Source organism: Erinaceus europaeus, chromosome 19 (genome assembly GCF_950295315.1).
Source record: "Erinaceus europaeus chromosome 19, mEriEur2.1, whole genome shotgun sequence".
Classification (NCBI taxonomy): Eukaryota; Metazoa; Chordata; class Mammalia; order Eulipotyphla; family Erinaceidae; genus Erinaceus; species Erinaceus europaeus.
In genome coordinates this window covers 59,057,120-59,072,838 of record NC_080180.1, presented here as the reverse complement: position 1 = coordinate 59,072,838, position 15,719 = coordinate 59,057,120, and the positions used below count along the sequence as shown (strand labels likewise).

General features: G+C 42.6%; 1 protein-coding gene across 7 annotated transcripts in view; it reads right to left on the bottom strand.

Annotated features, from left to right (window-relative positions):
* Positions 1–15,719, bottom strand: part of INPP4B (inositol polyphosphate-4-phosphatase type II B) — a 672,916-nt gene that overhangs the window by 419,846 nt on the left and 237,351 nt on the right. For all 7 annotated transcript variants that reach the window (XM_060179039.1, XM_060179034.1, XM_060179038.1 and 4 more), the window contains exon 10: positions 9,407–9,554. In XM_060179039.1, the coding sequence (XP_060035022.1) occupies positions 9,407–9,554 (148 nt within the window). The remainder of the gene's footprint in view (positions 1–9,406; positions 9,555–15,719) is intronic.

Here is a 15,719-nt window from a genome sequence, read left to right as displayed (position 1 = left end):
AAATCCCACACTGAAAGCCCCGCTGCTTCACAGAAGTTCTTTAGAAGCATGCTCTAGATATTTACTTTTATAAAATCATGTGTCCTTATTCTTTTAATTGCCACCAGCATTATCGCTAATGGGGTTTGGTACCTGAGTTTCCTCTATCTAGAAAAGAGTCAAAATGAAATGCTTAGGCAGGTGTTTGGAAGTATCTGAAATTGAGAGATAGAATAACAGCAACTTTGATAGGAGTAGCAAGTAGCAGGTCCCATGGGGGAGGAGTGCATGACTGGTGAGAAAAAAACTCATAATGTAAGACAGAAAAGAGGGTTAGAAGCAGGTACGTTAGGGACAGACACACAAGGCAGACAAGTCGGGTGGGGGGGCGTCTCAGGAGGTGCAGCTGAAGGCTACATAGAGGCCAACACTGTAAGGTTCCAAGACTTAATGACTAAGAAGTCATTGGAAGATCTTAACTTCTTTTTTTTATGTTCTTTTTTAAAAAATTTATTATTATTATTTTTAACCAGAGCACTATTCAGCTCTGGCTTATGGTGGTACGGGGCATTGAACCTGGGACGTTGGAGCCTCAGGCATGAGAGTCTGTTTGCATAACCACTATGCTATCTACCCTCCACCCAGAAGATCTTAACTTCTAACTCTTAGCTTCAACAGATCAATCCATCAATTAGCAAAACAACAATAACAAAAACTACTCTGTCTTTAGTTTGATGAAATATTTATTTCAAGTCAGTAGAAATTACTGAATTTTTCACAACTCCAGGAATATAACTTCTTTCCATGGGAAAAAAAAAAGGAGGGTAGTAGGAGAGCTAAACCAAGTATACTGTAGACCTAGTAGATGAACGAATGAAAGATAGATGATAATCTTCTTTCCCAGTGGCCAACGTGCGGTGGTGTGCTGGGAATCTTATAGACCTACATGTCTCACTGAAAGTTTGAGTAGGTATTTAGAATGACAGTATTTTGGTAGATTCATGAGATCTGGAAATTAGAATATTAATCTTGGATGCCAGAGTATCACCCTAAAGGCTGATGGAGTTCACTACTGTGAATACCAGTCAACCCAAAAATAGACAGGTAATTCAAGAAATCCACAACTGTACCACCCCTGTGGATATAAGACCACACTTATCCCACTCTCATTTAGTTTTTTTTTTTTTTTAAGGCAGAAGGGAAATTCTAGTTTTGCTGAGACAACAGACCTATTAAAAAGTTTCTTAAACCAAGCCTGAGGGAGAGCTGTATTTTATTTTAAATTTTTAAAAGACCTATATTTTAAACTGACGTTAATACTTACATTGAAAGTAACTAGAAGAAGCCAAGTTACTACTAGCTGGCAAGTCTAACCATTCTATTGCATGTAAGACTTGGCAGATTAGTTTTCTTCTGCTGTGTAACAAATTACTGGTCTAAATTCAAACATGCAAAAGTGACCCCTGTCAGTATTAGTATACTTCCTTCTAGACTCTTTACGTATCAAATTCAAGCTGCAATAATGTTTTACTGATTCACTTTTTTAACTTCATAAGGAGTGGTGGTGTGTCTTTAATCTTACCAACAACTTAACCGACCATTTTTAATATTTAATAGTATTTTTGTTCAATGTCACATGGTAGAATGACAGGAGTATTAATAATGCAACTCAGATATGCAATGAGAATGAAGTATGATGCCAACACAGAATGGTCACAGATGAAAAATCTACTCCAAAACGAGGTTCCTGGGGAAGAGGCTATAGGAACTAAAAGCACCTCGTCCCGTCCTCCTTGGTGGGGACGGAGAGCGACTTCCCTTTTGCTACTTTCTATTTTCTGTATTGTCACTATTGTTTTCTGCAGTGAGCATTATAGTGGCTTCATAGTGAAAAAACAATATCCATTCAAAGCGCAAGGACCGGCATAAGGATCCCGGTTCGAGCCCCCAGCTCCCCACCTGCAGGGGAGTTGCTTCACAGGCGGTGAAGCAGGTCTGCAGGTGTCTGTCTTTCTCTCCCCCTCCTTTCTCCATTTCTCTCTGTTCTATCTAACAATGAACAACGTCAATAACAACAACAATAATAACTACATCAATAAAAAAAAGCAACATGGGCAACAAAAGGGAATAAATAAATAAATAAAAAACAATATCCATTTTATGTATTTGTAGGATCTGACTCCAGGAGCTAAGGAATCAGAAAAGTGCTCTGCACAATATGAGCCTTTCTTCACAGCAGTGCACATGACCTGAGTGATGCCTATGCTTTCCTGCTTACGGACACTTGGGACCTGGACCATGACATAAAACCCAATGTCGTGCAAACACTTCACTGCAAATCCAGAGACCCCGCAGGCATCTGAACTTGAGCCCAGAAGACACTGATGTTTAGGCCAAATGGAAGGAACCTCTAAAGAATTTAACCTCGAACACAACCCGAAGCCTGTGCATCTGCCATCTCCGATTTGCTAACAGTAGCTTATGCTGCATCCAATGCCACAGTAACTGTGAGACCAAGAGACTCGCTGTGACAGCTTTAGACAGATGGTAGCTGCAGCCCCGGGGCAGGCACCTTGCTGTCCCCACCAACAAGTACACTCCATGACAAGTCTCCCTCAGGTACATAAAAAGCTGTGCTTTGCACAAACATTACATACATATGGTTTCCAGCAACACACACTTACTTACTTACTTGGTCAAATGCATGCTGACCTCAACTATAAGAAAATTACTAATACACCTGCATGTTGAGTAGCTTTTCATTTTGACTCAGCGAAAAAGTCATTAATGATGCCTTTTCTTCTTCTTTTTTTTTTTTTTTTTTGCCTCTAGAGTTATCACTGTGGCTTGGTACTAGCACTATGAATCCACTGCTTCTGGCAGCCATTTTTCCATTTATCTATTTATTTTGTAGGATAGGACAGAGAGAAATTGAGAGAGAAGGTGAAGATAAAGAGGGAGACAAAGATAGACCCGCTTCATCACTTGTGAAGCAACCTCCTGCAGGTGGGGAACCTGGATCCTTGATCGAATCCTTGTGCTTTGTACTATATGCACTTAATCCAGTTCGCCAACACCTGGCCCCAATAATGCCTTGTTTTTAAGGCTTGCTTTTTAAATTACTTCATATGAGAAAGAGAGGGGGGAGGGAGAGAGGGAGGGAGGGCGGCACCACAGCATCACTGCAGGGTGCATCAGTCTTGCAAGTTACTTGCTCTACCAGCTGAGCTCTTGCTCTGATCATGAGCATATCTTTTAAAATAAAATTTATATCCACTAACAGTGACTTCATCTCATTCCTTAACCACAGTTTCCCACCGTTAAAACTTTACAGTCAAACTGTAAAGCATGCTCTATCTCTGCACTTATGGGACCTGTTTCAAGCATAGCAGTCCTTTCTATGTTTACTCTAGCCATACAAATGGACGGTTATCTAATAACATCCTCAGTTTCCCAGACACTCCTCTAGGGAAGCCACACAGACTCATAACAGCTGACTGAGGTCGCCAGCTTCTGTGTGAAAGTTAAAATCTGGGGTGAAGAAGGGAAACCCGAAAGTGTCAATTCATCGTGGGAGAAAGTGTTTGACTTTCAGAATCCAGGTTTCATGGACCTCAGGAATGATGATATTTACAAATCCCTTACCTTGGTAATTGAGAAGAAGCTATATGGAAACACAGCCAGGGTCTCCACTGGGGTGTTTTATGAGCAAGTCTCCGTAACATCATAGCAGGGCGAGCACCAGGGGACGCTGCCTGCTCTTCAAAGCCTGGGGCAGTTACTCTGTGGCCCATTTAAAAAGCTGAGCCCTTGTATTTGTTACTCATTGACTTGTTACAACTGTTACTCATCATTCTTCGATGAGTAGGAGAGGGCACCAGAGGGAAATATCAACCTCACAAAGTAGTATACTCTAGAAATAGCAACTACTTGGGTTACTATACAAGTCTTTAATATTCTCCAGATCGCATTTAAAGATAATTGTTTACGAGGAAACAACAACAACAACAACAACAATGTATTGTGAGATTTACAGTGTAACTCAAAGAAAATATAGCTAAAGACCCAGGGCTAGGCTGTTATATAGTATACACTGCAACAATCTGATCATCATGTGGGTTGTTTTCTTTTTCTTTTGCCTCCAGGGTTATTGCTCGGGCTTGGTGCCTGCATTATGAATCCACTGCTCCTCAAGGCCATTTTTTCCTCATTTTTGTTGCCCTTGTTGTTGTTATTATTGTTATTGTTGTTATTGCTGTTGTGGATAGGACAGATAGAAATTGAGAGAGGAAGGGAAGACAGAGAGGGGGAGAGAAAGATAGACACCTGCAGACCTGCTTCACTGCTTGAGAAGTGACCCCCCCAGCAGGTGGGGAGCCGGGGGCTCCAATTGGGATCCTTGTGCCAGTCCTTGCACTTTGCATCACCTGTGCTTAACCCGCTGTGGCACCACCCAGACCCCCATCATGTGGGTTTTTTTTTTTCCTCCTCCAGGGTTATTGCTGGGCTCTGTGCCTGTACCATGAATCCACAGCTCCTGGAGGCCATTTTTCCCCCCTTTTGTTGCCCTTGTTGTAGCTTTGTTGTGGCTATTATTATTGCCCTTGTTGATGCAATTCGTTGTTGGATAGGACAGAGAGAAATGGAGAGAGGAGGGGAAGACAGAGAAGGGGAGAGAAAGATAGACACCTGCAGACCTGCTTCAACCGCCTGTGAAGCGACTCCCCTGCAGGTGGGGAGCCGGGGGCTCGAACCGGGATCCTTACGCCAGTCCCTGCGCTTTGCGCCACATGCGCTTAACCCACTGCGCCACCGCCCGACCCCCCATGTGGGGTTTTTATACTTATTCCTCTTCAACTAAAGTAGTATCGTTTAATTGACATTTATTTAAAAGGCAGAAAAAAAAACTGGCTCATAAGTTCCTTAGCAATGCACATAACCACAATAGGAAGCTGGGCAGGCACAGTTTTCTTGAGAACAAACAAGTATTTTATTGATTATCTCAAGATGATCTTAAAGCTTGCAGAAGAGTCACTGGCAAGCACTGAATTTAATAGCAGCCACTTTCGTCAAATAAGGTAAGTGAGTCCTTGTGAGCTGTGATGACAAAAGCAAAGTGAAGGCAAGGAAAAAGAAATTTAAGGATCCAAGTAAACCTAGGAGAGAAAAAAATACTTGAGAAAAGGAAAATCCAGAGTGAAACTCTGTCCAGCCTGGTGATTCTACCCAGGGAAGGGTGGAGTCCGGGATCTTGCAGGGCAACTTCCCATTTCCGCATTCTTAAATTATTGCATCCTTATATTCATTCATAGTGCGATTTGATTTACATTAATTTATGCTACACTCAGTTGAATTCATCTCTATTATAATTCCTAATTGAGTTTCTCAGTTGGATGCTGTACACCTTCAAACAGGCTTTGACCAAAGTCTTGTGACATTTTCTGAACATCAGCATATTTTAGTATGTCATTCCCATTGCTTTCATCCATAAAAATTTCATAATCTGACTCAATATAATAAAGTGGGATCATAACCTTTTTTCTAAAAAAAAAAGTAAAAAAAAAAAAATAAAGATATTACCCATTGGCTCCTGCTATAAGGAGCATAAGGTTAGTCTGGTTTTAGTAAGTAAAAGGGGGAAATTGCCTGTTTCACTCAAGCTTTTCGCTTATTGTTTTCGCCAAGACCACTTAATATTGTCAGTAAAATATGCCACTGGTGACATCAATTATACTGTTCCTGTTCGTCCCCCGTCTGCTGCCCTCGTGTCTAGTATTCCCCAGCACCATGCTCAGCTTATCAGCCTCCGTTCAGTATGTGAGAAGAGCTTCTCCTGTTTGTCTTGCCACATTACTGAGAAAGTATCTTTGTCAAATATGTGCTTTTCTGTTAAGCCTTGTGGACTTCAGTCAGCTGCCACACTTTCTGAGTGCACTACTGCCAGTAATCTTCTCCTCTTTTGTTTCTTGGCATTTTTCCGAAAAGACAATGATCCTTTTTTATGGTTCTGATTATTCTGCGTAATAACTATTCCTTAATACTCTGATGAGATGATGGGCCAAATTTCTTAAGCAGTTCCCTTAGTTCTTTTTTTATGGTTTCTTTCAAAATGTTTTTTCCCCCTTCACATATCTTTATAAAAAATTAAAGACTAATTGTTGTGCTGCTTCAACATGTTTTAATGATGGGCACCAACACAGAACAGGTGCTGGAAGAAGCAAAAGGCACATGGAACCAGACAGTCATCAAAGTGTCTATGAATTTTCAGAACCGACCAGGATGTTCTAGTTTGGCTTCATAGCTTCACCACTCCTGAAGCTTCCCCCCTGTGGGTGAGCACCAGGGACCTGAACCTGGGTCCTTGTATACTATAATGTGTCCACTTAACCAGGTGTAACACTGTCTGGTCCCTCCAGACATTCTTTAATAGAGCAAATTCAGGGATGATTATTATTTTAGGAATTTGAACTGCCAAATGCCATGATCATCTGATCATCCAAAACAATCATGCTTCTCCTTCCTGGGAATTTGGTGTTGTACATATTTATTTAATATTGGGTAGAGACAGAGATCGAGAGGGAAAGGAGAAATGGGGGGGGGCAAGGAGACAGACACAGAGAGATCAGCTTGCAGCACTGATTCACCACTCATGAAGCTTGCCCCCTGCATATGGGGGACAGGGGCTTGAACCTGGCTCCTTGTACATGGTAACAAATGTTACCACCAGGTATAACAACCGGGTATGCCACTGTCTGGCCTTTCTAGGAATTTTGCTTTTATCAGTCACCTATTCTCCCACTGGACCTAGACAGGGTTAATATTGAAAGCCCAAGCTAGAATCACTTGGTCTACTACAGTTGGTTCTTGATATCCCTCTTAAACTAGCCTTCTTTAGCTCCTGGGCCTCAGACAGCTTCGTTGGTTGGTCTGAGTGACTTTGTGTCATGTTTCTAGTGGCCTGGCTGTCCCCACTCTGTGACCATCACCCACCATCTTTTTAAAAATATTTATTTATTTATTCCCTTTTGTTGTCCTTGTTTTATTGTTGTAGTTATTGTTGTTGTTATTGATGTCGTCGTTGTTGGATAGGACAGAGAGAAATGGAGAGAGGAGGGGAAGACAGAGAGGGGTAAAGAAAGATAGACACCTGCAGACCTGCTTCACCACCTGTGAAGTGACTCTCCTGCAGGTGGGGAGCCTGGGGCTCGAAACGGAATCCTTATGCCAGTCCTTGAGCTTTGTGCCACGTGCGCTTAACCTGCTGCACTACCACCCGACTCCCATCACCCACCATCTTTATTGCAATCAATATTACCCTGGATTCAGGCTGGATTCTTAGAACCCATTTTCCTCCCAGACTTCTCCTCAAATCCAGTTTCTATTTTTCATTTTGTTTCCCCACTTAGATGAACAGGACTTTTGCAGTCAATGCTGACCTATTGACACTGCCAACCCTGCCTGCTTAGGCCCACCCTGTCCATAGCACAATCAGTGTCTTATTAATAGGTTAATAAGTCAGACCTGCAGGCGGCAGAACCCAGCAAAGACCAGAGGGAGCAACGTTGCTGGAGAATATCAGGGGACTAAAGTGAGCAGAAGGCAGGAAGTGACATTTTGGACATTTCACATTCCAGCAATTACAACACACTAGCCACTGACATTGTTTGCTAATTATCTGAGCTTTGAGACCTTAATAGCATCTCAAATATCCACATTTTAAAAGGTGCCGGGAATGCAAAAGACAGCAAGAGACATGGTCATGGCTCGGCGATGCAGTCTTACCGGCCTATCAGATCCTCCTTTCTACAGCAATCGAATAAACGGTGTGGTAGGACAGGACTGTCTACTCACAAAGCCAATGTTATCAATCATCTCAAAGAGATTTTTTTAGACTAACAAAATACCAGTGGAGAGTTTTGTGATAGATGAGTTGTCCGTAGAAGAGTCAAACGGGGATTTCTTATAGAAACATTATCCATGAGCAGGTGAGATAAAACCATAAGAGCCAAAGCTCATGTTGATGGCCAGATACTGAGCCTCATGACACAAACACAAGGCTAGTCATAAAGGAGAGTCTAAGTCATGAACATTTTTCTAGCTGCCATGTTTATAAAATAAAAATGTACTTAAATGATGTTTTCCATCTTTCTTTCTATTTTTATTTGACAGGACAGAGAGAAATTGAGAAGGGAGACAAGATAAAGAGGAGAGAGAGAAAAACAGACACCTGCAGACCTGCTTCACCATTCATGAAGCTTTCCCCCTGCAGCTGGAGAGGGGGGCTCAAACTGGGGGCTTTGTGCATGGTAATATGTATGCTTAATCCAATGTATTACTGCCTGGCCCACTTTTAAAAATAGTTATTTACTTAATTATTATTGGATAGAGACAGAGAAATTGAGAAGGGAGATAGAGAGGAAGAGAGACAAAGAAACACCTGCAACACTGCTTCGCCATTTATGAAGCTTTCCCCCTGCAAGGGGCTTGAACCTGCATCCCTGAGTTCTAGAATGTGTGTATCTAACCAGGTGAGCCACCACCTGGCCCTTTTATTTATTATCACTGGGACTACACTCTTGTGGATCAACTTTTTCAGATAGAGACAGAGACAGAGAGGGAAGACACCACAGCACAAGCTTCCCATAGTGCAGTGGGGCCCACCAGGCTGACACCAGATGAATCATCTTGTGAGCCTTTATTTAAGAATAAATTTCACGGAATGCCGACGTATTCAAACTTTTAACACATATCGAAATCAGCCCCTTGCTGTTGTGCACTAAGGTCCAAATGTGATGTGTGTCTCTCCACTTACAGAACATCTTGGCAAGGGCCAGCCACATGTCAGGTGGCAGCTGAGGAGAGATGAGCAGGGTGTGCAGGTCATGAGTTTTACGCTATCACAGAACCTCAAGATAAATAACTTCCTAGAGACTGTTGGTATGCATGAGACCCCTTCTGTTTCATTTGGTTTAAATCCCCCCTGCTTAACACTATTCTATTTACATAACCACTTCATTCTATTTACATAACCACTGTTGACAAGTTCCACCCTCCCTCCAGGGCATTTGTGGTTCAGTGATAGGATTCTCGCCTAATCTGCCCCCTCTTTGTCACACTCTGATTTTCACCAGTCACTTTTCTCTCCACCCTCTCTATGTCACATCCTGTTTCCACCTTACTTGGCAAGTATATATACAGACAGCATTGTGAGTTTGAGGGTACTTTACCTTGAGTTTAGCTTAGCTCGTCTTAGATTGTGCTGCGTCCTGCATGAATAAAGAGATACTGCCTACAGCTCAACCATGAGTCCCTGGTCATCTGTTACCCGCCTGTGAAGCCAGCCCGGCGAAAACAACATAACCCATCGAAAACAACAAGAGACAAAGGCAAATGCTGTGAAAGGGAAGCACAAGTGGTCTTCTCTTACCTACACAAATCTTCTTTTATGTGAAGAGAGATCAATTCCTTAGGAATATGAAAAGAAAGGATGCTGTCTGACATCTGCTCCCGGACTCGTATCCACTTGTTGTCAGATGTGGGGAAGCGATACAACTTGCACACCGGGTTCCTGAGTACTGGGTGGGAGAGAGAGAGAGAGAGGCAGGTGAGCACTGTGACGGGAAACGTGCACAGCGGGCGGACCACGGCGCTGACAGGGGGACAATGCTAACACTTGCTCGGTTCTCATTTTTTGTATGTGATCCAAAGGTATATCTACATTTCTAAAAAAAAAAAAAAAAGACAACCTTGTTCTTGTAACCTATACATTTTTTTTCAGGAGCTTGTTAAACATATAATCTATATTAATTTTTTCAATGTCAATTTTTAGCCTGAGAGGTAGTTCAGTGGCTAGAGCACTGGACTTAAGATCATGAGTTAAGGTTAGTTCAATCCCTGACATTGCAGATGCCAGAGTGGCGTGTTCATTCTTCCTTTTCTTTTTCTCATGTTAATGTAGACATTTTAAAAATATGTCACTTATTTTTAAAATCGCTACCAGGTAATTTCTGGGCCTCGGTGGATGGCACTACAAATCCACCGGCGACCCTTTTAAAATATTTATTTATTTATTTATTTATTTATTTATTTATTTATTTATTTATTTATTATTGGATAGAGACAGAAAGGAATCGAGAGCAGTGGGTGAGGGAGACAGGCAGAGAGACAGAGAGGCACCTGCAACCCCACTTCACCACTTGTGAAGCTTTCCCCCTGCAGGTGGAGACCAGGGGCTTGAACCTGGGTCCTTGTGCACTGTGACAGGTGCCTTTAACCAGGTCTTCCACCACTTGCCCCCCTGTTTTCTATTTGATTTGATTGGACAGAAATAAATTGAGAGGGGCAGAGAAGACAGAGCAAGAGGGAGAAAGATAACCGCAGACCTTCTTCACTCTTCATGAAACATCTCCCTGCCAGGTGGGGAGCTGAGGCTCAAACTCAGGCCCCTTGCACAGAGTGACAGGTGTGCCTCACCAGATGAGCCACCACCCAGCCCCCAAATATGTCCAGTTTTAACTCATAAGCACAGTTACTGTGATTCTCTCATTCACCATCTTTTTATTTTACTTTTCTAGAGGTTTTCCTAAAGCGTATGCATTTATAAATATAAGTGAATAAATATAGGTATTTGTATTGTGCACAATACACATTTAGAAAAGACATTATTCGATTTCTTCCCATTTCTTTTAGCCAACTTTACCCACTGGCATAGTCAGTGACAACTGATATGTTATTTCAGAGGTCGGAAGTGGCTCCACTGCTTAAAAGATTGATTTCTTAAATGCCAGGGAGGTTCATTCCCTGGCCTGCGCTCTATTACAATTCAAATAGTATGCACACTGCAGGACTGTGAGTCAATGAGAGACTTTCCTGAAACCAAGTATTATGCGGAGCAAGCCAGGGAAACTGAACAAGGCGCACTTCTGCTGTGTGGACATTGTTTAGGGGAGAAGGGTTATGTAAGGTTTAGGGGGAATGTATACAGCTAAATAGTAAGAAATTGTTCCATACCTCTGGGGTGTGCCAATCCCCACCACCCTCCCAAGTCTTGTAATCCAGGGCAGAGTTTTCTTTCCAGCACTATGGTGCCTGAAGACCGTAGTCACACCCGCACTCCAAAGCTTACTGAGCAATGAGACATAAGCTGAACCACAAGGATAGTTGCTGGAGGCCCTTGGCTCCAGCTCACCTGTAAACTGACTCAGAAGAGGAGGACATGTGGTAGCTGATGCAAGGCTTCACATGATGCCCAGCACAGGGTGGCATTTAGACCAATCATCCTCAGTGTGCATGCCTTTCCCAGAATTTTGGCATTTTATATGACTGGGATTCATGTACACTTAGGCAGACATGTATCTTTCGACCTCTAAAAGGAGGATGTCTTTGCTCACTCCTCTGTAGTCATCATTTCTCAGAGGTAGTTTCTTGGACATGAGGAGTGTCACAATTGACACCATGTTGAAAACTTAGATTTCGTATGTCACCGTTTATAAACAGATTTTTTAGTGCATCTATCTATCTGCTAGTGAAAACTGGCCAGAGTGCTCACTTTTCAAAGTGCCAATAGGGAACTAGGAGACAACAGACTATTTCTATTGTGTTGTTGAAAAAGTCATGGTATGTATGTTCCTATATAAAAATGCTTCATGATATTTGGAATAATAATTTAATGATACATAACATTTTAGTGATAATACTTCCTGATTTTTATCATTGTACCATAGTTAAGAAGTGTTTATTTCTGTTTTAAGAGACACTAAAGAATTTAAAGATGGATGAAATATATATTAATAGCTTACTTACAAATGTAGCATAGCAATTATAGAATTTAAGTATTAGGGGGGCCAGGGGGTGGCACACCTGGTTGGGCACACATGTTGCAATGTACAAGGACCCAGGTTCGAGCCCCCGGCCCCCACCTGCAGGGGAAAGCTTTGCGAGTAATGAAGCAGGGCTGCAGGTGTCTCTCTGTCTCCCTCTCTGTCTCCCCCTTACTCTCTATTTCTGACTATCTCTATCCAACAAATAAATAAAGATAATAAAACAAAAAAAAAGAATTTAAGTATTAGGGCCAAGCATTGGCACACTTGGTTGAGTGCATCTATTTCCATGCACAAGGATGCAGATTCAAGCCCCTGGTCCACAGTTCCAGGTGGGAAGCGTCACTGGTGTGAAACAGGGCTACAGCTGTTTCTCTCTCCCCATCCCTTCCCTCTCTGCTTCTCTCATGTCTGTGCAAAATAAATAATTTTCAAAATATTAAAAGAAGAATTTAAGTATTGGTTGGTGAGATATTTCTTCTTGTGAGCTTTATATAAATCTGAAATTATGGGAGTCAGGTGGTAGCACAGCAGGTTAAGTGCATACAGCACAATGCGCAAGGAGTGGTGTAAGGATCTGGGTTCGAGCCTCCGGATCCCCAGCTGCAGGGGAGTCGCTTCACAGGCAGTGAAGCAGGTCTTCAGGTGTCTGTCTTTCTCTCCTCCTCTCTGTCTTTCCCTCCTCTCTCCATTTCTCTTTGTATTATCTCACAATGACGACAACAATAACAACAACAATATCTACAACAACAATAAAAAAACAAAGGCAACAAAAGGGAAAGAATAAATTAACTAAAAAAAGTTTTTAAAAAAATCTGAAATTATTTACTAATGAAAATCTATTAAAATTTTGTATCAGTATGTAAATGTATGTTTATATCTTCATGTAACTATAAACTTTTAATGAATACACTATAAATTAGGCTACAAAATATATGTGTATCTTAGTAATAAATACAAAACTGTGGGGATACGGTGGGTTGAGCCTGGCTGGAACCCCGGATACCTCTCCATGAGGACAGAAGGCGTTCACCTATAAGCCTTCCCACCCCTCCCTGACCTCCATCTTGTTAGACCTAGAGGCAGTAACCGTTCCCCCTCCACTTGGTCTGGATAACCTGATTTTCTCAATGGAATGTGGATAAACCTTTCTCATTCAATGGAATGAGCCCCTTCCTCATTAAGTCCCATGCCCCAGGTAAGGGGAAGCAAAGAGCCGGGAGTCCTTAGAAGGAAGCTATAGGGGGTCGAACTCAGCGGATTAAGCACAAGTGGCGCAAAGCACAGGGCCAGCGTGAGGATCCGGGTTCGAGTCCCCAGCTCCCCACCTGCAGGGGAGTCACTTCACAGGCAGTGAAGAGGGTGTGCAGGTGTCTGTCTTTCTCCAGCACCCCCCCACCTTCCCCTCCTCTCTCCATTTCTGTCCTATCAATGGCAACGATAATAATGACTACAACATCAAAACAACAAGAGCAACAAGGGGGAATAAATAAATAAATAAACAAATAAATAAATATTAAAAAACAATTAAAAAAGAAGGAAGCTAGAGTCTAAAAATATCTGATGGGTTCTTGCTGTCAAACGTTTGCCCCTGTTCGGCTTGTTGCCCCGGCACCCTGCCCCAGCACCTGGCTTCCTTTTACCCCAAATAAACCCTGCCTTTTCCTTCAGTACACGCACTGTCCCCTGCCACAGTGTCCAGGGCCGTCACTCTGCGCGTGGGCTCACCCCCACCGCGGCCTGTCCTCCTCCTCCTCTACGACACCTCTCTGGTGGCCAACGGAGTGATGGACATGGGGTGGCCAGGGCAGCCCTTCCAGAACTTGCCCTGCACTAAACACTATGTACTAAAAAAAATGCTTCATGATGTGTCCACTCATTGAAGAAGTTTAAGTAAGAGGGAGGCAAACGCTAGAAGAAGAAGAAGAAGAAGAAGAAGAAGAAGAAGAAGAAGAAGAAGAAGAAGAAGAAGAAGAAGAAGAAGGAGGAGAAAGGAGAAGGAGAAGGAGAAGGAGAAGGAGAAGGAGAAGGAGAAGGAGAAGGAGAAGGAGGGGAATGGGAAGGGGAAGGGGAAGGGGAAGGGGAAGGGGAAGGGGAAGGGGAAGAGGAAGAGGAAGAAGAAGAAGAAGAAGAAGAAGAAGAAGAAGAAGAAGAAGGAGGAGAAAGGAGAAGGAGAAGGAGAAGGAGAAGGAGAAGGAGAAGGAGAAGGAGAAGGAGGGGAATGGGAAGGGGAAGGGGAAGGGGAAGGGGAAGGGGAAGGGGAAGAGGAAGAGGAAGAAGAAGAAGAAGAAGGAGAAAGGAGAAGGAGAAGGAGAAGGAGAAGGAGAAGGAGAAGGAGAAGGAGGGGAATGGGAAGGGGAAGGGGAAGGGGAAGGGGAAGGGGAAGGGGAAGAGGAAGAAGAAGAAGAAGAAGAAGAAGAAGAAGAAGAAGAAGAAGAAGAAGAAGAAGAAGAAGAAGAAGAAGAAGAAGAAGAAGGGGAAGAAGAAGAAGAAGTAAGACGGACAGAGGGCTGGTGAGACAGCTCATCTAACAGAGGGCCTGGTTTACCATCTATGCAATCTGAGTGTGAGCCCCTGGTACACCACATGAGAGTACTACAGCACTGGGGGAAGCTTCAGAGACACAAGTGTGTCTTTTTCTTTGTAAGGTGAGGCATATATGGATGATGTTCTCTGGGTGACTCTGTATGTGGTTAATGGAATCCTTGATATTCCATTAAGGTTGCAGTGTACATGAGTTAATCTGGAGGGTTTATTTTGTTTCTAAAATCCAACACTCATCACTCCATTCCCATGCCTTATTTATGTATAATAATATATATCCTTCCCCAAAATGGGAATCTGACCGAGACCTGACGGCCTCCTCTGGACTTGTAAGCAGTAAAACTCATATACATTCCAAAAAACAAATGAATAAAATGCTTCATGACTTTTCCCATAATCCAATAGTTTTAACCACATCACTGATCATCTCTGGCTTATAGTGGTGTGGGAGATTGAACTTCAGTGTACTTCAGAAGTACACTGATATTTAACATCTAGAAAAATCTAGAATTACATATCCAAAAAGATTTTTTTTCTTTTTGCTTGTAGGATTTCATACCTGTAGGATTCCACTGCATTTGGTGGCCTACCTCTCCATCTCTCTCTCTGTCTCTCTCTCTCTTTTCAGGTAGAGAGACAAGCAGTAAGGAAGAGAGAGGGGAAGGAGAGAATCTACAGCACAGCTTCACTGCTACTGCAACTTCTTCTCTGCATGGTGCTCCCAGTGATGCCAGCAGCTAACCCCATGTCTCACACATGGCAGAGCCTCCTTGATTAGATAAGAGACCCACCTGCAATGTTAATTATATTCCTTTTTCTGTTTTCATCATCAGGGTTTCACCAATCTAGGACAATAACTTCAGATAGAATGAGAGATGGGGGGAGAGGGAGAGAGGGCCCTCACTGAAGCTCCCCTCCGTGTGATGAGGGCTACGCTCAAGCTCAGCTTATGAACTCGGCAGAACAGGCACCTTTTTAATTGAACTATCTTGTCAACTTTGCAATTGTTTTATTTCACTTGACATATAAAACTTAATCAACTGATAAAATGATGGTGCTATTTCAATTACTCTCACCGTAGAAATGCTTCAATCGTAGAAGAATTTCACTTCTACGTTAATGGTTTAGCTGTAGTGTTGCACAGGAAAAAAAGAGAATGTCTTGAATTCACTGTTGTGACAGCTTAAACTGGGTTTGAGGTTGCAAGAGTCCTAATATAGCTAATATGGTCAGGAATCTAAATACCTCCTTTTAGAATAACAACTCAATCTCAAAAATGTGCAGCTTTTTTCTTAGCAGCCTAAGCCATACCTGAGTTGATCTATGCTCCGTGCACCTGCTGATTTTAACATTTTTGTGATATTACGCAGTGTTTGT